At 52.6% G+C, this 20474-nt stretch overlaps 1 protein-coding gene and 1 gene segment (V, D, J or C); one reads left to right on the top strand and one right to left on the bottom strand.

Moving 5' to 3' along the window:
- Positions 1–19110, top strand: part of LOC141732866 (feather keratin Cos2-3-like) — a 32368-nt gene extending 13258 nt beyond the window's left edge. Inside the window, exons 1-2 of one of the 2 annotated variants that reach the window (XM_074562311.1) lie at positions 18320–18424; positions 18784–19110. In XM_074562311.1, the coding sequence (XP_074418412.1) occupies positions 18805–19110 (306 nt within the window). In that variant the 5' untranslated portion in view covers positions 18320–18424; positions 18784–18804. Of the gene's footprint in view, positions 1–18319; positions 18425–18783 lie in introns of those variants that run through there. The other variant, XM_074562310.1, reaches the window with a different exon arrangement.
- Positions 11848–17419, bottom strand: LOC141732758 (T cell receptor alpha variable 4-like). The segment is given in 3 exon segments: positions 11848–11899; positions 16581–16866; positions 17368–17419. Coding segments are annotated over 3 exon segments (390 nt in total).
- Positions 19111–20474: the final 1364 nt, after the last annotated feature.

The following is a 20474-nucleotide window of genomic DNA, read 5'->3' as shown; positions in this document are numbered from 1 at the left end:
CCTACCAAGAGCCCCCTTCTCACACAGTGGTCATTGAGGGACGCTCAGGAAAAGTTATAGCTGAAGAAGCCTCTGGGATGCTTCTCCTGAACACTCACTGCTGTGTCCCACTCAGTCTCAGTGGCTCAGGGGTGTCCCTGAGCCTGCTGTGGCAATGCACCCTCGTGGCAAGGCAGGCCAACAGCATCCTGGGCTGCAGCAGGAAGAGAATCACCAGCAGGACAAGGTACCTGACCCTTCCTCTCCACTCAGTGCTGGTGAGGCCACTTGTGGAGTGCTGGGTCCAGTTCTGGACTCCCCAGTACAAGAAAGGTACTGGAGTGAGCACAGCAAAATAGTGGATGGACTGGAGCATGTTTCCTCTGAGGATGGGCTGAGAGGGCTGGCAGTGTTCAGCCTGGGGAAGAGAAGGCTTCTGGGAGATCTTGGCAATGTGTGTAAATAGCTGATGGGAGGGAATGAAGAAGAGACTCTTCTCAGTAATGCCCACTGACGGGAGAAGAGTGAGTGCCCACCAGCAGAAAAACCAAAATGAACGCAGTCCTGGGAAACCTGCTCTGGCTGGCCCGGCTTTAACAGGGACTGCATGATCTCAAAAGATGCTTTTCAACCTAACCAATTCTCAGATCCTCTCCCTGCTGCACAGACTGTGCAGACAGAGACCCAGCCTCACCACAGCACCCGGGTGTGGTTCCTGGGCAAGATGAGCTTAGAGCTCCATGCAAGCAGTGGTGGGGAGGGAATCACTCCCAGGGTACACCCTCCCCTTCTTGTGCAGTGCTGCACACTGAGGGCACAGATGTGGGTTCAGTGCGCAGAGGTAGAGAGCGTTGTCCTGGAGCTCGGCGTCCCACACATGCAGAAGCACCTGGGAGTCCTCTGCAGACAGCATGGAGGAGAACCTCCCTGAATCCACATGAGCTTTGTATTTGCTCACCCACAACAGCATCTGAGGGGACTGCTTTGGGAGCTGCTGGTACCTGTAGATGAAGGCACCGGAATAGTTGGTGGAGAAATTGCAGTGCAGTGTTGTGTCGTATCCTGCCTGGATGGTCCTTTCTGGAGGGAATTGGAGCACAGAGTCCTTCTGTGCATGACCTGTAAAGGAATTCCAACATTCCTTGCATTGACCCAGCCTTCCCCTAGAATTTCAACCATCCCTACACAGGCTGGCAGCATTTGGTCAAATACACCTGGGAGAGAAGTTTCCATTTCCAGTGTAGGACTCTACCCAAGCAGCTCTCTCTTTCTCTAAACACCCGTGCAAAAATAACCCATAGAAAGGTTCTTGTGAGCACTGAAAGGCATGTGCAGAGTCTTCGTCCTCCTTCCATACCCATTACAGCTGACATCTCCCAGATGATTTTCCATTCCCACCTGTACTCCCTGCTCTCCCTGTGGAATGAATCCCAGTTTCCTGCAGAGTCAAACTCAAATTTCTTCTCCCACCACTGGCACAACAACCTCTTGCCCTGCTCCTCCCCAGCCTGAACCTTGTGTCTCACCAAAATATGCCAGTCCCACCAGAGCTGCCAGGAAAATCAGGACCATGTCACACTCTCCCATGCACCCCGTGTCAAAGCATGTCACAGGAAGCAGGAGTTGAAGCTTGAGAGTTCACCACTTCTCCTCCCTCTGCCAGCCCAAAGCACCCACCAACCCTCAGCACAGGGGGTGGAGCAAAACTCTTTCTCTGCTGCTGCAGACAGGAGTTTGGGACTGTCTGGCTTGGGACTCCACACCTCTGCCACGAGGAGGCTCTGCAGAGAGACTAATTGAAGTTGTTAAAGTGCTCAGCCCAAGGAACGAAACCAAACTGTGACCCTAATTTTGCAAGGGCCAAGGGGAGGTTGTTCAGCACGGGAAGGCTCGTCTTTGGGAAGTCAGGCCACAGCCAGGCTTCTCACAGTGTTCCATGTCAGAAGGTGCTTGAGCATCCCCTCAGGCAGACATAGCTTGGTGTAGAAGCGCTGCCTCTCAGCTCCAGGTCACACTGCCAAAGGGACCTGAGGACCGGAAAACTCCTGTGGAAGCCTGAAGGAAGAGAGCAAGCAGTCTGTTGTCAGGCACTAGGAGGCTGCAGGCTGTTTTCCTGCTTTTTGCTCCTCCTGGAGATCACAACCAGCACAACCAGCCCCCAGCATGGGAGTAGTGAACTTCTCCTGGCATCCACTGCCCAGCCAGGGAAAAGGGCCTGCACTCACCTGTCATGGGGTTTGAGAGAGGAACTTTTGCACCTGTGATGTGGTCCTTGTGCCTCGGTAGTGTCTGAAAGGCGGCAGAACGAGGAATGGCCAATAGCACCTAGATCCAGGTGTCTGAATCCCTGTCCCTACAGGGTTTTCTCTCCTTTCTCCCAAGGCCATGGACGAGACCTTTCAAGAGAAATGTCTCTAGGAAGAGCACCTGCTGTAAACATCCCACCCACAGTAAGTCATACCACCTCTCTTGGCTGGAGGACATCCAGCACAGCCCTCTGCTTCACAGACATCAAATCCTTCTTCATTCAAGTATCACAATCAGCCACTTTCTCTGGGGATGGCACCCTCCAGAAGTGTGAGAAGAGAGGATCATCACATAAACTCAGGGATGTTTCTGCCTACAAGGGGATCAAACGCCTTATGGGATAGAGTGAAAAAGTATTTGGGGATTGTGTGTGACATGGGATGTTTAGGAGAAGCAGCAGATGGGGAAAGAGAGGGATCAAGGCCATTTGGACAGGAGCAAGCATGGGAAGACAGACGGAGAAAGGGATGAGAGGGGATAAAGTGTGTGAACACGTGTCTAATGTGTGTGCTGGCCTGGCCATACCTGTTGCTCCGCCTTGTTTGTCACCTGCCAGGAGTTCCCTGGAAATAAAGTCATCGAGTTGAAAGAAAATAAGGAGCAGGGTTGATCCTTCACTCTGTGCCTTGGAAGCCTCTGGCCATGGGGTTTGACCACCTCTGACAGCTATTTGAGTCACACAGGGTTCCCCAGGGACTGGCTGGAGCCCACAGTCTCTTGCCAGAGGCCTCCTGCCAGCTCTCACTCCCCTCAGACCTCCAGCCCCTGAGGGCAACTCAGCAAATCCCTTTCTGACTCACTCCTCAAGGAGGAACCTGGCATGCCTTGAGGCTGTGCTCAGTGTGTCCAGGCCAAGCATTTTGCCCTGTCTCCTGGGCACCAACTCCAGAGGTGCTGAATCCTGTCAAACAAGCTCATGGTCTCACCACTGAGCCCCTCTGGGGAGCATTTGAAGGTGCCTCTGACCTCGACATGCCCTTCTCCTGCCGCTGGGGAGCTTCAACTCCTGAACACATGCAACGACTTTGTAACGCTAGCAGGAACATTTTGAAAGCTTTGCGAAAATGTGGGGCTGGAGGACTCAGTTTTCCATTGTATATCTGAGCTTTCACAGAGTAATGAAATGAGAAACCCTTCCTGGTTGTCCTTTTCTAAGGACCATTTGGCATTGGCAACTGCGCCCTGGAGTCCCCGTGGTTGCAGAGCAGACGAAAGCAGCTGCTCAGGGCTCCCTCGGCATCCTCGTGGGGAAAGTCAAAAGGCCGAGAAGAGGCCCTGTATGTTCCATGTCAGCACTGGGCGGTCCGTGCGGCAGGAGCGAGGGCTGGGCGGCTGCCCGTGGGCAGAAGGATCTCTGCCGCCCACCGCCCTGTGCGGAGCAGAAAGGTGCTGCTCCCGGCCGGGCGCCAGCGGGGCCGGCGGCTGCCATCGCCCCTTGCCGGGCCCCGCCGGACACGGCCAGCGCTCCCGGCGCCATTCCTGCCCCGGCGGCGGCGGCAGTGTGGCGGGGGATTTCTGTGTGCTTCCTGCTAGGAGTGCGGGGTTGCCGCTGCCGGGGCCGGTCGGGCGGGGGAAGCGGCGCGGGGCGCGGGGCCGGGCGCGGGGCCGTTTGGGGCGAGGCGGCCCCGGCGGGCGGAGCGGCAGCGCCCCCTGGCGGGCCCGTCCGGGGCTGTCCCCCCGGCCCCGACACACACGCCCGGCCCCGCCCGCGCCGGTTCCTGCCCGGCCGCAGCCCCGGCTCCTCTCCCTGTGTATTCCGCGGCACAGTAATACACCGCCGCGTCCCCGCGCCGGGGCCGGGCGAGCCACAGGGCGCTGGAGCGGCGGTCTGCCGACACCCACAGCCGCCCCGGCGGGTCCCGCAGCTCTTTGGAGTCTTTGTGAACGCTCAGGAGCAGCGCGGGGCCTCGTCCCGGGAGCTGACGGTACCAGTAGATGTAGTCGTAAGACTTTATGTTGGGGTGTGAGCAAGTGATGTTGATGCCGATGCCCTCGGTGGTCTCTGCTGACGGCTCCTGCAGCACCTGGGCTCTGCCCACAGCCACTGCTGAGAAAGTATAAGAAAAGGCCAAAAATCACTCAGGTCTGATGGCTCTTTTGCCAGAAAAATCGTCAGAAAGAGTGGCATGTGGATAGCGCTGCACTGGAGCAAATGGGGACCAAGTGGGCATCGAGAGTGATCCTCGTGTGGGTTTGTGGAGCAAGGGGACAAGTCTGCAAGGGATTTTTTAATGGATGAATACAGAGCTAGAATGAAAGCCAGGTGGAGGGATGGATGCATGGGTGGATGGGTGGAGAGAAGAAGAGGAGACAGGAAAGTTGGAAGTGTTACAGTGAAGGATGAAGGGCTGAACTGAGAAGAAGAATAAATGCAGAAAGCACAGCGGGATGAGAGGATATATGGAATAATGGCACGGTGCAGAAAAGACAATTTGTGGTTATGGATATGAAGGAAGCAGAGGGAAAGATGAGAGAGGGGTCTTGAGGAGTAGGAAGAGGCTTTGGAGATGGTAAATGCATGGAGAGATGAGTCAGAATATGAGTGCGTGGGTGGATAACGAGCAGACAGGGAGAGGGCTTGTTACAGTGAAGGAGAGAGGGCTATATTGAGGGCAATAAGAACTGCAGAATGCACAGGGGAAGGAGAGCGTGCGTGAAAAATCTGGTGTACGTGCAAGGAGTCTCGTACCAACAGAGGTGGGGAAGAAAGAGGGAGAACAGGAAGAGGGGACTCGGGGGGTTGGGAAGGGGCACAAAAGATCACAGAATCATAGAAACATAGGGTTGGAAGGGACCTCTGGACATCATCTAGTCAAACCCCCCTGCCAGAGCAGGGTCACCTAGAGCAGGTTACACAGGAACGTGTCCAGACAGGTTTTGAATGTCTCCAGAGTTGGAGACTCCACCACCTCTCTGGGCAGCCTGTTCCAGTGCTCTGCCACCCTGAAAGTAAAGAACTTCCTCCTCATGTTTAGGTGGAACTTCCTATGCTCAAGTTTGTGCCCATTACCTCTTGTCCTGTCCCCGGGCACAACTGAAAAGAGCCTGGCCCCATCCTCCTGACACCCACCCTTTAAGTATTTATAAGTGTTGATAAGATCCCTCCTCAGCCATCTTTTTTCCAGACGGGAGAGACCCAAATCCCTCAGTCTTTCTTCATGAGAGAGGTGTTCCAGTCCCCTAATCATCTTGGTAGCTCTCTGCTGCACCCTCTCCAGCATTTCCCTGTCCTTCTTGAACCGGGGAGCCCAGAACTGGACACAGTACTCCAGATGCAGCCTCACCAGGGCAGAGTAGAGGGGGAGGATGACCTCCCTTGACCTGCTGGCCACACTCCTCTTGATGCACCCCAGGATGCCATTGGCCTTTTTGTCCACAAGGGCATGTTGCTGGCTCATGGTCAAGATGTCAGAGAGGCAGGAGGGGGAAAGAGAGGCTGAAGAAGGAGAGGGAGGAGTTGTCGCTGGGCTACCCGTGGAACCCGCCGGGCACAACCCTGGCCCCATCCACCGCCGCCAGCCCCACGCACCCATAAGCAGCGCGGCCAGCCCCACCAGCCCTGTGCCTCGGCACCACCGCATCCCGCCGCTCCGCCGTCCGCGCCTCGCTGCTCCCCGCCTGTCCCGGCTCTCTGCACCAGCCGCGCCGCCTCCTCTCCGCCGCCTCTTCTGCTCTCCGCTCCTGCCGTCCGCCGTCAGCTCCGCCCCGGCGCTCAGCTCTGCGCTGGCGCCGCTCGGAGGCTCGCCCGGCTTCAGAGCACTCAGGGGCTCTGCACGGGTACCACTTTGCCCAACTGGGAAATGGACTCTCCCCGTCCTCCAGCAAGAAGAAGCCTGCACAGCACCAGCTGCAACCTGGCACAGCAGCGGGGCCTTGGCCCAGCACATGGACCAGCTTCCCAGAGCTCTCTCCAAGCCCAGGGGCTGGAACCAGCAGCCACTCATTTCCCGTGGCTGGGAGTGAGGAGGCTGAGAGCCTCCCTTCAGCTGCTGCTCTGCAGCCCCAGCACAATGCCTAGGAGTTGTGTTGGGGCAGAGGGAGTGTGAGGACAAATGTGCCCATGGGCAGGCAGGGATCAGGGAGGGCAGGGGTGGTTGGGAATCCCAGTGTCATAACACAGGTCAGAAGCGAGCTCCCAAGGTCATCTAGACCAACACTTGCATTGAACAGTTCCCATTATACCAGGCCACTCCAGGATGGAAATTGCAGAACCCACCCCCCCACCAACACCACCCCATTCCTGTTCTCAATTCTTTTAGCCTGCTTCTGAACTTGAGCTCCCCTCATTCCAGCAGATCTTCATTGCCTCTACTCCTGTGGCAGAGCACTTCGAGAGTCTAGGCAACCTTCTCACCTTGCAGTGGCAACAAGTCCCTGTCCGGCGTGGCAGGCGTGCCACCCAGGTGACCCCCACACCATCCGAGGTGCCCTTGCAGAACGGATATGATGTTCTGCAAAGGGAACTGGAGGATGAGGAGGACAACAGCTTACTGAACTTGGAGTTGTCACTGAGGCCGAGACGGATTAAGCCTCGTATAACAACATCTTCGGTTAGGAAAGAAAGACGGGTCCTTGTAGTAGGGGACTCGATTCTGAAGGGAGTAGAAGGTCCCATATGTAGACCAGACCCAATCTGTAGGGAGGTCTGCTGTCTCCCTGGGGCCAAAGTTAAGGATGTCCGGAAGAAACTCCCTACCCTAGTTAAGCCTGCTGACTACTACCCTTTATGGATTTTTCAGTTAGGCAATGATGAAATTTCAGGAAGAAGCCTAAGGGCAATGAAGAAAGACTTCAGGGCCCTGGGACGGATGGTTAGGGGATCAGGAGCACAAGTAGTGTTTGCTTCTATCCCAACAGTTGCAAGGATAGATGAGAAGATTAATAGGAAATGCCAGCTGTTCAATGCCTGGCTCAGAGACTGGTGTCATCGGCAGGACTTGGGGTTCTTTGATTATGGGCTGCTTTTCAGGACGCCAGGCCTGCTGGCAACAGACGGCAAAAGCCTGTCTCAGAGGGGGAAAAGGGTTTTAGGGCAAGAGTTGGCGGGGCTCCTTGACAGGGCTTTAGACTAGATTTGAAGGGGGATGGGGATAGATCCATGCTTGCTAGCAAAAAGCCTGAAGGTGGCATGCTGGCACTAGACTTGGAAAAGATAGGGGGCGTAACCAGGCTCCTTAGGAATAAGTCTGGGGGTGGCAGAACTTCGGCTCCCACCAGTAAAAAGGAGAAAGGACCTGTAGCCCAGCTGAAGTGCTTATACACTAATGCACGTAGCATGGGCAACAAACAGGAGGAGCTGGAAGCCATTGTGCAGCAGGATAATTATGATGTAGTCGCCATCACAGAAACGTGGTGGGATGACTCACATAGCTATAGTGCTGCCATGGATGCCTATAGGCTCTTCAGGAAGGATAGGCAAGCAAGGAGAGGCGGGGGTGTGGCCCTGTATGTTAAGGAGTGTTATGAATGCTTTGAACTAAATGATGGTGATAATGAGACTGAGTGTTTATGGGTAAGAATCAGGGGCAGGGCTAACAAGGCAGATATCGTAGTAGGAGTCTGTTATAGACCGCCCAATCAGGATGAGGAGGCAGATGAAATATTCTATAAACGGCTGGGAGAAGTCTCAAGATCGCGAGCTCTTGTCCTCGTGGGGGACTTCAATTTGCCGGACATCTGCTGGGAATACAATACAGCAGGGAGGGAACAGTCTAGAAGGTTCCTGGAATGTGCTGGGGATAACTTCTTGACACAGCTAGTGAGAGAGCCAACTAGGGAAGGTGCCCTGCTGGATCTGTTGTTTGTAAACAGGGAAGGTCTTGTGGGGGATGTGAAGGTTGGAGGCTGTCTTGGGAACAGTGACCATGAAATGATAGAGTTTTCGATTCTGCGAGAAGCAAGGAGAGGGGTCAGCAGAACTGCTACCTTGGACTTCCGGAGGGCGGACTTTGGGCTTTTCAGGAGCCTGGTTGACAAAGTCCCCTGGGAGGCAGTCCTCCAGAGCAAAGGAGCCCAGGAAGCCTGGATGATTTTCAAGAAGGAAGTCTTAAAGGCGCAGGAGCAGGCTGTCCCCATGTGCCAGAAGACAAGCCGTCGGGGAAAAAGGCCGGCCTGGCTAAACAGGGAGCTAGTGTTGCAACTTCGGGAAAAAAAGAGGATCTATGGCCTCTGGAAGGAAGGGCAGGCCACTCAAGACGACTACAAAGAGGTAGTTAAGCTATGTAGGGAAAAAATCAGGAGGGCCAAAGCCCAGCTGGAGCTAAACCTGGCTTCTGTTGTCAAGGACAACAAAAAAAGCTTCTATAAATATATTAGCAATAGGAAGAGGACTAAGGATTATCTCTGTCCTCTAGTAGATGGGGCCGGCAACATAGTGACCAAGGATGAGGAAAAGGCTGAGGTACTTAATGAAGTCTTTGCCTCAGTCTTCAGCAGTAGGACCAGTTGTTCCCTGAGCACCCAGACCCCTGAACTAGAAGACAGGGATGGGGAGCAGAATGAAGCCCCCGTAATCCAAAGGGAAATGGTGAGGGACCTGCTTCAGCACCTGGAGGTGCACAAATCTATGGGGCCGGATGGGATCCACCCAAGGGTATTGAAAGAGCTGGCGGAGGTGCTCGCCAGGCCACTTGGTATCATTTATGAGCAGTCCTGGACAACCGGGGAGGTCCCATCTGACTGGAGGTTAGCAAATGTGACACCCATCCACAAGAAGGGCTGGAAGGAGGATCCAGGGAACTACAGGCCAGTCAGTCTGATCTCGGTGCCTGGGAAGGTCATGGAACAGATCCTCCTCGGTACCATTACACGGCACATGCAGGAGAACAGGGTGATCAGGCCCAGTCAGCATGTGTTTGTGAAGGGCAGGTCATGCCTATCAAACCTAATATCCTTCTATGATAAGGTGACCCACTTAGTGGATGAGGGAAAAGCTGTGGATGTTATCTACTTGGATTTTTGCAAAGCTTTTGACACTGTTTCCCACAGCATTCTCCTGGAGAAACTGGCTGCTCATGGCCTGGACAGGTGTACTCTTCGCTGGGTAAAAAACTGGCTGGATGGCCGTGCCCAGAGAGTGGTGGTAAATGGAGTTAAATCCAGTTGGTGTCCGGTCACAAGTGGTGTCCCCCAGGGCTCGGTGCTGGGGCCGGTTCTCTTTAATATCTTTATCAATGATCTGGATGAAGGGATCGAATGCACCCTCAGTAAGTTCGCAGATGACACTAAACTGGGCGGGCGTGTTGATCTGCTTGAGGGTAGGTTGGCTCTGCAGAGGGATCTGGACAGGCTGGACCGATGGGCTGAGGCCAATGGTATGAGGTTCAACAAGGCCAAATGCCGGGTCCTGCACTTGGGTCACAACAACCCCATGCAGCGCTACAGGATTGGGGCAGAGTGGCTTGAAAGCAGCTCAACAGAAAAGGACTTGGGAGTGTTGGTGGACAGCCGGCTGAATATGAGCCAGCAGTGTGCCCAGGTGGCCAAGAAGGCCAACAGCATCCTAGCCTGTATCAGGAATAGTGTGGAGAGCCGGACTGGGGAAGTGATCATCCCCCTGTACTCGGCACTGGTGAGGCCCCACCTCGAGTACTGCGTTCAGTTTTGGGCCCCTCGCTACAAGAGGGACACTGAGGTGTTGGAGCGTGTCCACAGAAGGGCTACAAAGCTGGTGAGGGGTCTGGAGGACAAACCTTATGAAGAACGACTGAGGGAGCTGGGGTTGTTTAGCCTGGAGAAGAGGAGGCTGAGGGGAGACCTTATCACCCTCTACAACTACCTGAAAGGAGGTTGTAGAGAGATGGGGGCTGACCTCTTCTCCCTGGTGACAAGTGATAGGACGAGGGGAAACGGGTTCAAGTTATGTCAGGGGAGGTTTAGATTAGATATTAGGAGACATTTTTTCACTGAAAGGGTTATTAAACATTGGAATAGGCTGCCCAGGGAGGTGGTGGATTCACCATCCCTGGAGGTGTTTAAAAAAAGGGTAGATGGGGCACTGAGGGACATGGTTTAGAAGTGGCTCTTGTCAGGGTAGGCTAAAGGTTGGACTCGATGATCTTAAAGGTCCCTTCCAACCTCACCAATTCTATGATTCTATGATTCTATGATTCTCGTTTTCCTTGAAACAGGTACTTCATGGACCTGCTGGGAACAATTTGGCTTACAGAGATCAGTGTCCTGCCTCTTCCCTGTACTTGGATGTCAGCCCCAAACTTGCAGGAATTGCTGACCTTCCCACTACTGTTCATGAAAACATTAGGAAGTGTTGGTGCTACTGCTGATCCCTGAGGGACCCCACAAGGTTGTGTCTGCCAGCTGGGCTTTGCACCACTGCTCACAGCTCTTTCTGACCGACATTCCACTCTTACCTTACCATCCTCTTATTGAGCCCAATTACCTCCAATTAGGTCATAAAAAGGACAGGAGAGGCTGTCAGAGGTCCTGCTATACTCTAGATACTCATCTCCACTGCCTTTTCTTGTCCACAGTGCCCATCACCTCCTGAGAATGCAATGAGCTTTGCCCTCAACTACACTAGAGTCTCGGCTCAGAAGCAGCTCCACAGAGAGGGAAGTCATCCCTGGCTGAGCTGTCCCAGCAGAGCTCCCTGGCAATGAGCTCACCAAAGTACATGAAAGGGAAGGGTGAAGCCTTGGCTGCACTGTCTCCTGGTTGGGCCTGAGTCCAGGAAGACAAACATTCGGGAGGGGAGATGGGCTCAGGAACTCCATACACCCTTGACACCCCGTGTCGGAAAGAGGGTCCCTTTTGGAAACCCCTGTGGGACAGCACTAGGCTTTGGTGGATGTGGCCTCAAATCTAATGTCTGTACCCTCCTGGGGCAGTTGCTGGGCACTCAGACTGAGATTCCAGTGTGGGACATGAAGGTCCTTGTAGGCTGAAAGACCAAAGCAGTTGTCAGCTCTTTGGCTTTCCCTGTGCAAGCCACAGGGTCTGTCCTTCCACTCACCAGTGACCTCAGGCTTCATGTTCCTTTCATTCAGGACCTGTTTGATTCAAGGTCTCAGCCCCTGCCTGACATGGCATCAGGTCAATGGGCTGTACAAGTCCACTTGGCATTGACATGGACATAAGAGAAGACTGCATCCCACCCCAGACACCACCAACACCGCATTGGAAACTTGCACCCAGGGATGGCCAGCACATGGTGGACAAGATTCCTCATCCTTTCTCCCTGCCCAGAAAGCAATCCCAATTGCTTTCCCAAGCTGCTCCCAATCCCCTTCTTGCATTTCATGCATTTAGAGAAGGAGCCTTCTCTAAATTATTTGCTCCATCTTCCTTCCAGGCACTGGGTAGATACTGTCCAGTCAGCTCCTTGAATGCCCTTGGATGCATCCCAAGAGATCCCATGAACTTGTGTATGTCCAAATGGTAGTACGAGCTCCTTAATTCCTTATTCTTCTACTGTGGGTGCTGCTTCATTCCCATAGAGTCTGTGGGGACATGCAGGCATGTGGTAGGCCTGAGGAGAAGCCATACCAGCAAAAGCTCAGGAGAGACATCAAGTACATGGCACATGTCACCAGATCCACTTCTTCACCAAGCAATAAGCCCACATCTAGTTAGCCATCCTGTTGCTGCCAATAGGCCCAGAAACACCTTTCTTGATTCCCTTTACATCTCATGCAGTTTTCCACTCCAGCTGCATTCTTTTGTCCACATTGCCGAGGACCATCTTTGTGCTCTGAGGAGGCTCTCCTTGAAGGTTAGCCAGCTCTCCTGGGACCGCTGTGCTCCAGGGAAGTTTCCCAGGGCATCTTGCCAAGCAGGTCAATCCCTGGCCACTTCAAGATGTGCTCTCCTGAAGTCCATTGCAGTAGTTGTCCTGTTTGTCTTGGTCAGTTCTGTGAGGATTTTACATTCCACAGTCTCCTGGTCACCGCAGGCAAGGCTGGTCTTGAACTTTACATCATCCAACAGTTCTTCCTCACTTGTGGTTAGCAGGTCACAGAGAGCCTCTGTCCTAGTCTGTTCATGGATTGCCTGCTTCAGAAATTTGTCTACCATACACCTCAGAGAACTGCCTGAGCACCTCAGAGAACAGCCATTTTCTTCCTGCAGCAGATATTGAGGTGGTAAAAGTCATCCATGAGCACCTGCATCCTTCTAGCATGGACACTGCCTGACCTGGGCTAGGGTCATCTCCATTCCTACCTCCTGCTCTTGCTTTCCTGGTCTAGCCTACCCAATTGCACGTGAACATTAAAACCTCATGGACTCCTGCTGTGGGCTCAGGTCAGAGACATTCTGCAGCAGCTGCTGTTCTTGGAGATGTTTTGCTTGAGGAGCCACCTCTGTGCCCAGGGACAAAAAGGGGAAAATATCACTCTAGGGTAAGAGAGAAGTGCTCAGGCACACAGTTTGATCATTTGCAACTGGCATTGTTCAAAGACTTGAAGGAGCATTTCTAAAACAAGTAGGGAACCAATTGTTATTTAAGCTATTGCTGCAATTAATGTTGTTTTTACAAAAAAGACAGTTTCCTTAGTTTATTGTCCACATACGCTCTCATAGCTGTTTACCTGGTCCTTTAATTGAGGGAAACGGAGTTGCAGATTATCACACTCTGTCGGTAACAACTCCGAACATTATGCAGCAAGCTAAAATGTCACATGATTTTTTTCATCAAAATGCAAAGGCGTTAAGGAAGCAATTTTCTTTAACAGAACAACAAGCACATGATATTGTGCGAACTTGTGCCGATTGTCAGCAGCTGGCTCCTCTGCCATCATTTGCGGGGGTTAACCCATGAGGGCTTACACCTGATAAACTTTGGCAATCTGAAGTTACACACATTATGGAATTTGGATGTTTGCGCTACGTACATGTTTCAGTTGATTTGTTTTCTCACTTTGTTGTAGCTACTGCTCATACAGGAGAGAGGGCTCGTGACGTTATTCAACATTGGTTGCAAGGCATTGCAGTCACAGGAGTATCAAAAACTGTAAAAACTGATAACGGACCAGCTTATGTGTCCGCTAAAATACAGGCCTTTTTACAGACATGGGGTATTAAACATGTCACCGGTATTCCTCATTCCCCAGCTGGGCAAGCAATTGTGGAACATATGCATCATACTTTAAAAGCCATACTTGCTAAACAAAAAAGGGGAAATCCCGTAGGTATGACACCTCAAGAGTGACTGTATAAAGCAACTTATGTTTTAAATTTTCTAGAGATGTCTTCTTTGTCATCCACAACAGTAGAGCGACATTTCAGAAGAACTGTTGAATGGCCTGAACAACCGAAGGTGTATTATAAGCGCTCGGAAGGACCAGTCCTCCTGATAACATGGGGTCAAGGGTATGCTTGTGTGTCTTTGTCCTCAGATTCCTTCTGGATTCCTGCAAAATTTGTTAAGCCGGCTCATCAGCTGAGCCCAGTACAGGAAAAGGAAGGCTGGAACCAGTCGAGCCGATCAATGAGTAAAAACAGGCATACCTAGGGATGTGTATTCTTATTAATCTTTCAGTTTTTAATGCTTATCTCTTTTCTGTCTCATGTAGATTCTTTTTTTATTGGACTACATACTGAGGGCTGGCGAATGGGATTTGTATTTGTAAACAGAAGTCTTCATAAGCTAACCACAGATAATACTACAACAAATAGTAGTTGTGAGCAAGAAGATTCTGTAATGATTTGTACTTCTCAGCTGTATGTATTTGCTTTGGCTCAAAATGCAAGTGTACAACAATGTAATCAATCTTATTGTGTAAATTTAATGTGAGTATGGTATAAAACACATATATCTACACAAGAACCAATAATCAATAATATTTCATGTCGTCTTCTATTGCGACGACAAGTGGAAGTGTGGTTGCCCATCAACCTTACCAGAGAATGGGAAGGTTCTGGAGGGTTAGGACATTTTAGCAGAATTTTGCAAGAAGAAATAAACCAAACACGCAGACGCTCTAAACGATTTTTTGGATGGCTGATTTTTGCAATAATATCTGCAATTGTTATTTTAGCTTCAGCTCCTGTAGCTGTTGCTGTGTTTACTGAATGTGTCCAGACTGCTAAGCTTGTAGGAGAAACTTTATTTAATGTAACTGAAGAATTAGATACGCAAGAACATATAGATGAAGAAATATTAGCCAGATTACAAGCTTTAGAAGCAGCAGTAATATGGATAGGGGATCGGCAAAATGCATTAAAAACACATCTTTCTCTGTATTGTGATTGTATTGTGATTGGGGGTACAACTCTCAAAGACTTTGTGTTACATCTCTCCCCTGGAATACGTCGCTACATGGCTTGGAAATGGTTAAATACCATCTCCAAGGTGGTTTTGACATGTTTTTGCAACAAAATATTCGTCCTTTACATGATCAACTAAAAGCTCAAATACTAAAAATTCAAGATTTAATGAACTGCAATGCATTTGAAACATTACAAAAGGATTTCTCATGGGTAAATAAAAAAAAAATTGCTTTCTGCACTAAATTTAAAAATCTGGGTATTTATTGCTGTCCTGGTTCCGGTGGGGATAGGGTTAATTTTTCCTGGTATTCCATGCCATGTGAGCCACGCCTACCCTGAGCTGCCGGGGGAGGGGGCAGGAAGTTGCTGCTTAAAAGCGGGCTGGGCCATCCCGGGTCCAGGCGGGGAGCGGCGGTTCTGTAATTGTGTTTGTATATTCCCCTATCCGTGTTGTTGTTGTTGTTTGCCTGTTCCCTTTGCTGTCCTGTTAAACTGCCTTTGTCTCAACCCAAGAGTCTTGCCTTTTCTTACGATTCTTCCTGTATTAGGAAGGCCCGAGCGAGCGGCACGTGGTTCTTTGTTGCCGTCTGAGGCTAAACCACGACAATTGCCTAGCAGGGTTCTTTTTGATTCTGTTTTTAATTGTTTTTAGTATGATACATAACCTGCTAAGAGCGTCACGACGAGTAGAAGCACGAGTCATGGTGACCTTGTTAATAAATGGTCTGGTGTTAAACAAAAAAGGGGGATCTGTGGCAGATCTACAAGCAGAGGCCTGCGTATGGCCAAAGACAGTAAACACAGCACACAGAAAAAGGAACGCAGATGTCAATATGGACGAAATGAAGAGGAATCTGTCCAATATAAACATGGAACAGAAAACAGCTTTGCATACTTATCTTAGTGGGAACTGAATAAGGCAACAGGGTTAGCGTTTACTTGTCTAGCAGGTGCATGGAAAATTTTAGAGCTTGGGTATAAAAGCCGAGGCCTGAGAAGCAATAAATGATTTCGTGCTTATCACAGCCGGAGTCCGTGCCTTCATACACCATACAGCCCTCCATGTCAGAAGGTGCTTGAGCATCATTTCAGGCATAGTCCGGTGTAGAAGCGCTGCCTCTCAGCTCCGGGTGTTTCTACCTACACGGGGATCAAACCCCTTATGGGATAGAGTGAAAAAGTTTTTTTCCTGGATTGCACATGACATGGCATGCTTAAAATAAGCAGCAAACACAGGAAAATGGAAGGATCAAAGCAGTTTGGGCTAAAACAAGTGTGGGAAGACAGAGAAAGGGATGAGAGGGACTAAAAGTGTGTGAACATGTGTCTGATGCGTGTGCTGGCCTGGCCATACCTGTTACTCTGCCTTCTTTGTCACCTGCCAAGAGTTGCCTGGAAACACATTTCTCAAGTCCAGCTGGAACAGAGAGCAGGGCTGATCCTTCCCTCTGTGCCTTGGAAGCCTCTGCCCATGGGGTTTGACCACCTCTGACAGCTATTTGAGTCACACAGGGTTCCCCAGGGACTGGCTGGAGCCCATAGTCTCTTGCCAGAGGCTCCTGCCAGCTCTCACTCCCCTCAGACCTCCAGCCCCTGAGGGCAACTCAGCAAATCCCTTTCTGACTCACTCCTCAAGGAGGAACCTGGCATGCCTTGAGGCTGTGCTCAGTGTGCTCAGGCCAAGCATTTTGCCCTGTCTCCTGGGCCTCAACTCCAGAGGTGCTGAATCCTGTCAAACAAGCTCATGGTCTCACCACTGAGCCCCTCTGGGGAGCGCTTGAAGGTGCCTCTGACCTCGACATGCCCTTCTCCTGCCGCTGGGGAGCTTGAACCACTGACTCCGTGGGAGTCGGGAGCGCGTCTCCCGGGAGCGAGGGGGCTGGGAGGCCTCGGCAAGCCTGGGCCAGTTGTGGCCGCTTGGGGCGAGGCGGCCCCGGCGGGCGGAGCGGCAGCGCCCCCTGGCGGGCCCGCGCGGGGCTGTCCCCCCGACCCCGACACACACGCCCGGCCCCGCCCGCGCCGGTTCCTGCCCGGCCGCAGCCCCGGCTCCTCTCCCCGTGTCTCCCAGGGCGCAGTAATACACCGCCGCGTCCCCGCGCCGGGGCCGGGCGAGCCACAGGGCGCTGGAGCGGCGGTCTGCCGACACCCACAGCCGCCCCGGCGGGTCCCGCAGCTCTTTCGAGTCTTTACGAGTGAGCACGAGAAATGCAGGGCCTCGTCCCGGGAGCTGACGGTACCAGTAGATGAACTCCGTGGTCTGTATGTTGGGGTGCGAGCAAGTGATGTTGATGCCGGTGCTTTCGGGGGTCTCTGCCGACGGCTCCTGCTGCACCTGGGCTCTGCCCGCAGCCACTGCTGAGGAAATAAAGAAGAAAAACCACTCAAAGTTTCTGCCCAGCCCTGCTACTGTTTCCTAGAACAAATCTACTAGAAGCAGTGAGGAACAATTAGAGATAATTAGATGTGTTTCCAGAGGATGTCAACATGTGCATTAATGGAAGTGTCCATTCATATTTGATGGAGAGATGAATGCATGAATGATAGGTGAAAGGGTGGAGTCACTGAAGAAGAAAAGGGGATAAAGGAAAGAAAGTAGCAAGGGGGAAGGAATGACTCCATGAGTTATATGGAAAGACACAGATGAAAGAAAGGAAATAGGGAGAGCTGAACATAGAACTGAGCACTGAGTTTTCACATGGAATGTGTGATGTAACAGAGGGGGAGATGGATGGGAGGATGATTAGAGAAGTACGTGAAGAAGTCAGGGACGTGCCAGGGCCTCCCCAGGGTCAGCCCTGGCCCCACACAGCCCTCAGACCGGCCCCCCGCCGCCGAGTAAACAGCCCCACGCACCCAGCAGCAGCACGACCAGCCCCGACAGCCCTTCGCCCCGGCACCGCCGCATCCCGCCGCTCCGCCGCCCGCGCCTCGCTGCCCCCCGCCAGCCCCGGCTCTCCGCTCCGGCCGCGCCCCCTCCTCTCCGCCGCCTCCTCTACTCCCCTCTTCGCCTCCGCCAGTTCCGCCCCGGGGCTCAGCCCTGAGCAGGAAGGCGGCGCCGCGGCAGAGACCGGCCGGAGCGGAGCTGCCCGCAGCGACACCGGCGGTGAGGGAGGGCGGGCGCGGGCTGTCCCCGGCACGGGCACCTCGGCCACGGGGAGGCTGGTGGCCTGGAAGGAGCCAAGGGGAGGGCAAACGGCACAGCAGCAGGGCATGGCAGGAAGGTTTGGAGGTCAAGTGCTTGCTATTTTAACAGTACTCTTATTTTCTCGAATATGTCTCATTGGAAACTTGGACATTTAAAACCAGATGTGGAAGGGAAGGGCACGGGGTTCTGCTGGATGCTCTCAGGTAGCAATAGAAAAGGAACAGTCAGCTATCGTGGCTACACTAGAGCCTCAGCTCAGAAACAGCAGCTCCACGGAGAGGGGAACCTGCCCTGGCTGAGCTCTCCCAGCAGAGCTCCCTGGCTCTGATCTCACTAAGGTCTCTCAAAGGCAAGGGGGAAAGCCCTTGGCTGTACTGTCTCCAAGCTGGATGTGAGCTCAGGCTGATCGATATTCAGGAGGGGAGATGGCCTTAGAAAATTTCCCCACTGGGCACAGCCCTTGTCAAAAAGAGGGTCTATACTGGACAGCCCTGTGGGACAGTAGCTGGCTTTGGGGGATGTGGTCTTGAATCAAACGTCCCTTTCCTCCCAGGGAGAGCTGCTGGGCTCAGACTGAGATTCCAATGTGGGACATGAAGTTGTTTGTGGGCTCAGGTCCAAAGTGGTCATCAGCTGTTTGGCTTTCCTGTGAAGGCCACAGGGTCTGTCCTTCCACTCACAGCACAGCAATGTCAGGCTTCATGTTCCTTTCATTCAGGTCCTCCTTGATCCAAGGTCTCTGGCGTCCTTCTCCTTAGGAACCAGGTGAGTCTGAAGCTCCTCCTCCTTCTTTTCCTAAGTGAGATCTCTCCTGGTGGACATCTCAGCTGATATTAGCTCTGGCTTGTGCTGGGGGGCTTGGGTGTTTTTGTCATGATAGAGGGAAGAGGGATGAGCGTCTGCTTAGCGAGAGGCTGGGACATGGCAGAGGGATCTTTTAGTTTATGTGCTAGGAAATGTCCTCCATGGTCCAGGCTCCTCTTTGTAGGAAAATGGGACCATCTGGCTTCAAGCTGAGCTTTCAGCTCTCCACTCAGTAGTGGCCTTAGATTCTTTGTGACAGGGAAATCAGGCTGCTTTTCACTCAGCCATGTGCTCCTCACTATCCGTATCCTCTCTCCCAGGTGCACCTCCAGCCCTGAGACATGTCCTGCTACAACCAGTGCCTGCCCTGCCGGCCCTGTGGCCCGACACCTCTGGCCAACAGCTGCAATGAGCCCTGCATCAGGCAGTGCCAGAACTCCACCGTCTTCATTGAGCCTCCTGCTGTGGTGGTGACCCTGCCTGGCCCCATCCTCAGCTCCTTCCCACAGAACACCGTTGTGGGATCCTCCACCTCCGCTGCCGTTGGCAGCATCCTCAGCTGTGATGGAGTGCCCATCACCTCTGGGTGCTGTGACCTCTCTGGCATTTCCAGACGCTACAGTGGCAGAAGGTGCCTCCCCTGCTAAAGACTCTGGGGAAACCCCAGGGAGACACCCTGAGGAACTCAGAACATGGTGCTGGGCAAAGGATCGATGTTTTCAATGTTGCTTTCAGCATAGCTGAATGACTTTGGTTTTCTCTCCCTTTTCCTTGTTTGCTTCACATCCCCTTAGCAGCAAGGTTCCCACAAGGCTACCCTGGTGGGGACCATCTGTCTTCCTCATCCTCTGTGGGGTGGGCAGACAGACACGATGAGGAAACATCTCCACAGTCAAGGACCAAAGACTCACAGCTGCCCCTGGGCATCCATGCATTGGTGGCCTCCACTGGCAGAGATTTCTTTCCCTCTTTTGACTCATTAAAGTTCTGTTGCATTCAAGCTTGGCCTCCATGTGGTCCTTCCCTATCTGGATGGTCCCCAAGATGCCAAAGGAGAAGGGGTGGAAGGGATTGAGAGCACAAGGAAACCCTGCTCCAGTCACAGACAAATGAGCAGTTCAAACACCCTACATTGGCTTCTCTTTTGGGAACCATCCCTTGGAGCTGAGGAAGACATCCCTAGCTGCTCTGCTGCCAGTGACCATCAAGCCTTGCCCTGCTGGTATCTCTGCCCACAAATGCCCAGAAGGCAGGAGAACCTGAGGGCTCAGCAGCCCCATGAGCTCTTGAGGAAGGGTGTTCCTCTCACTATGGTTGGAGCTGCTCTGGGGTGGTGGGGTGAAGGGTGTGGGGCTCTGGAAGATGATTTGCTGGCAGAATAGCAGGAGTGGTCATGCAGGGAACAGCCTTTGGGTCGACGTCTCCCCTCCACCACCTCATTTAGGGGCCATGGCCTGGAGGCATCAGCAGGGTAAAGTCGTCTATGCCGCTGAATGTATCAAGGCTCGAAACTGGAGCTAAGCATGTGGAGCTGAGAGTGGTCAGCACAGAAGTGGGGACAGTTGATTTCTGAAGGAGATCAAATTGCTGTGATAGAAACTGTGCAGGAGAACGGGAAGATCAGCAAGGATGAGGGTACTGGGTGCACTTCCCATGAATGCTGAAGGCAGGTGCAGAGCTCTTGACTGCTTCATTGGTCCCCCTAAATAATTTTTACTCAGGAATTGGCTGCCTTTCTTGGAGGGAGAGCACTTTTTAACATGTAAATTCCTTTTACCAGGGCCTGTAGTGAAAGGGTAAGGCGCGATGGCTTAAAACTGAAAGTGGGTAGATTAAGATTGGATATAAGGAAGACATTTTTGTATGATAAGGGTGGTGAGACACTGTAAAATGTTGCCCAGAGATGTTATGGAAGCCCCATCATTGGAAGTGTCAAGGTTAGGTTAGACGGGGCTCCGAGCAACCTTGTTTCCTTATGATCGGTGGAACTACCTCTTGGCAGCCACCACAG

Source organism: Larus michahellis, chromosome 18 (assembly GCF_964199755.1).
Source record: "Larus michahellis chromosome 18, bLarMic1.1, whole genome shotgun sequence".
Lineage (NCBI taxonomy): Eukaryota > Metazoa > Chordata > Aves > Charadriiformes > Laridae > Larus > Larus michahellis.
This window is presented reverse-complemented; position numbering and strand designations above follow the sequence as displayed.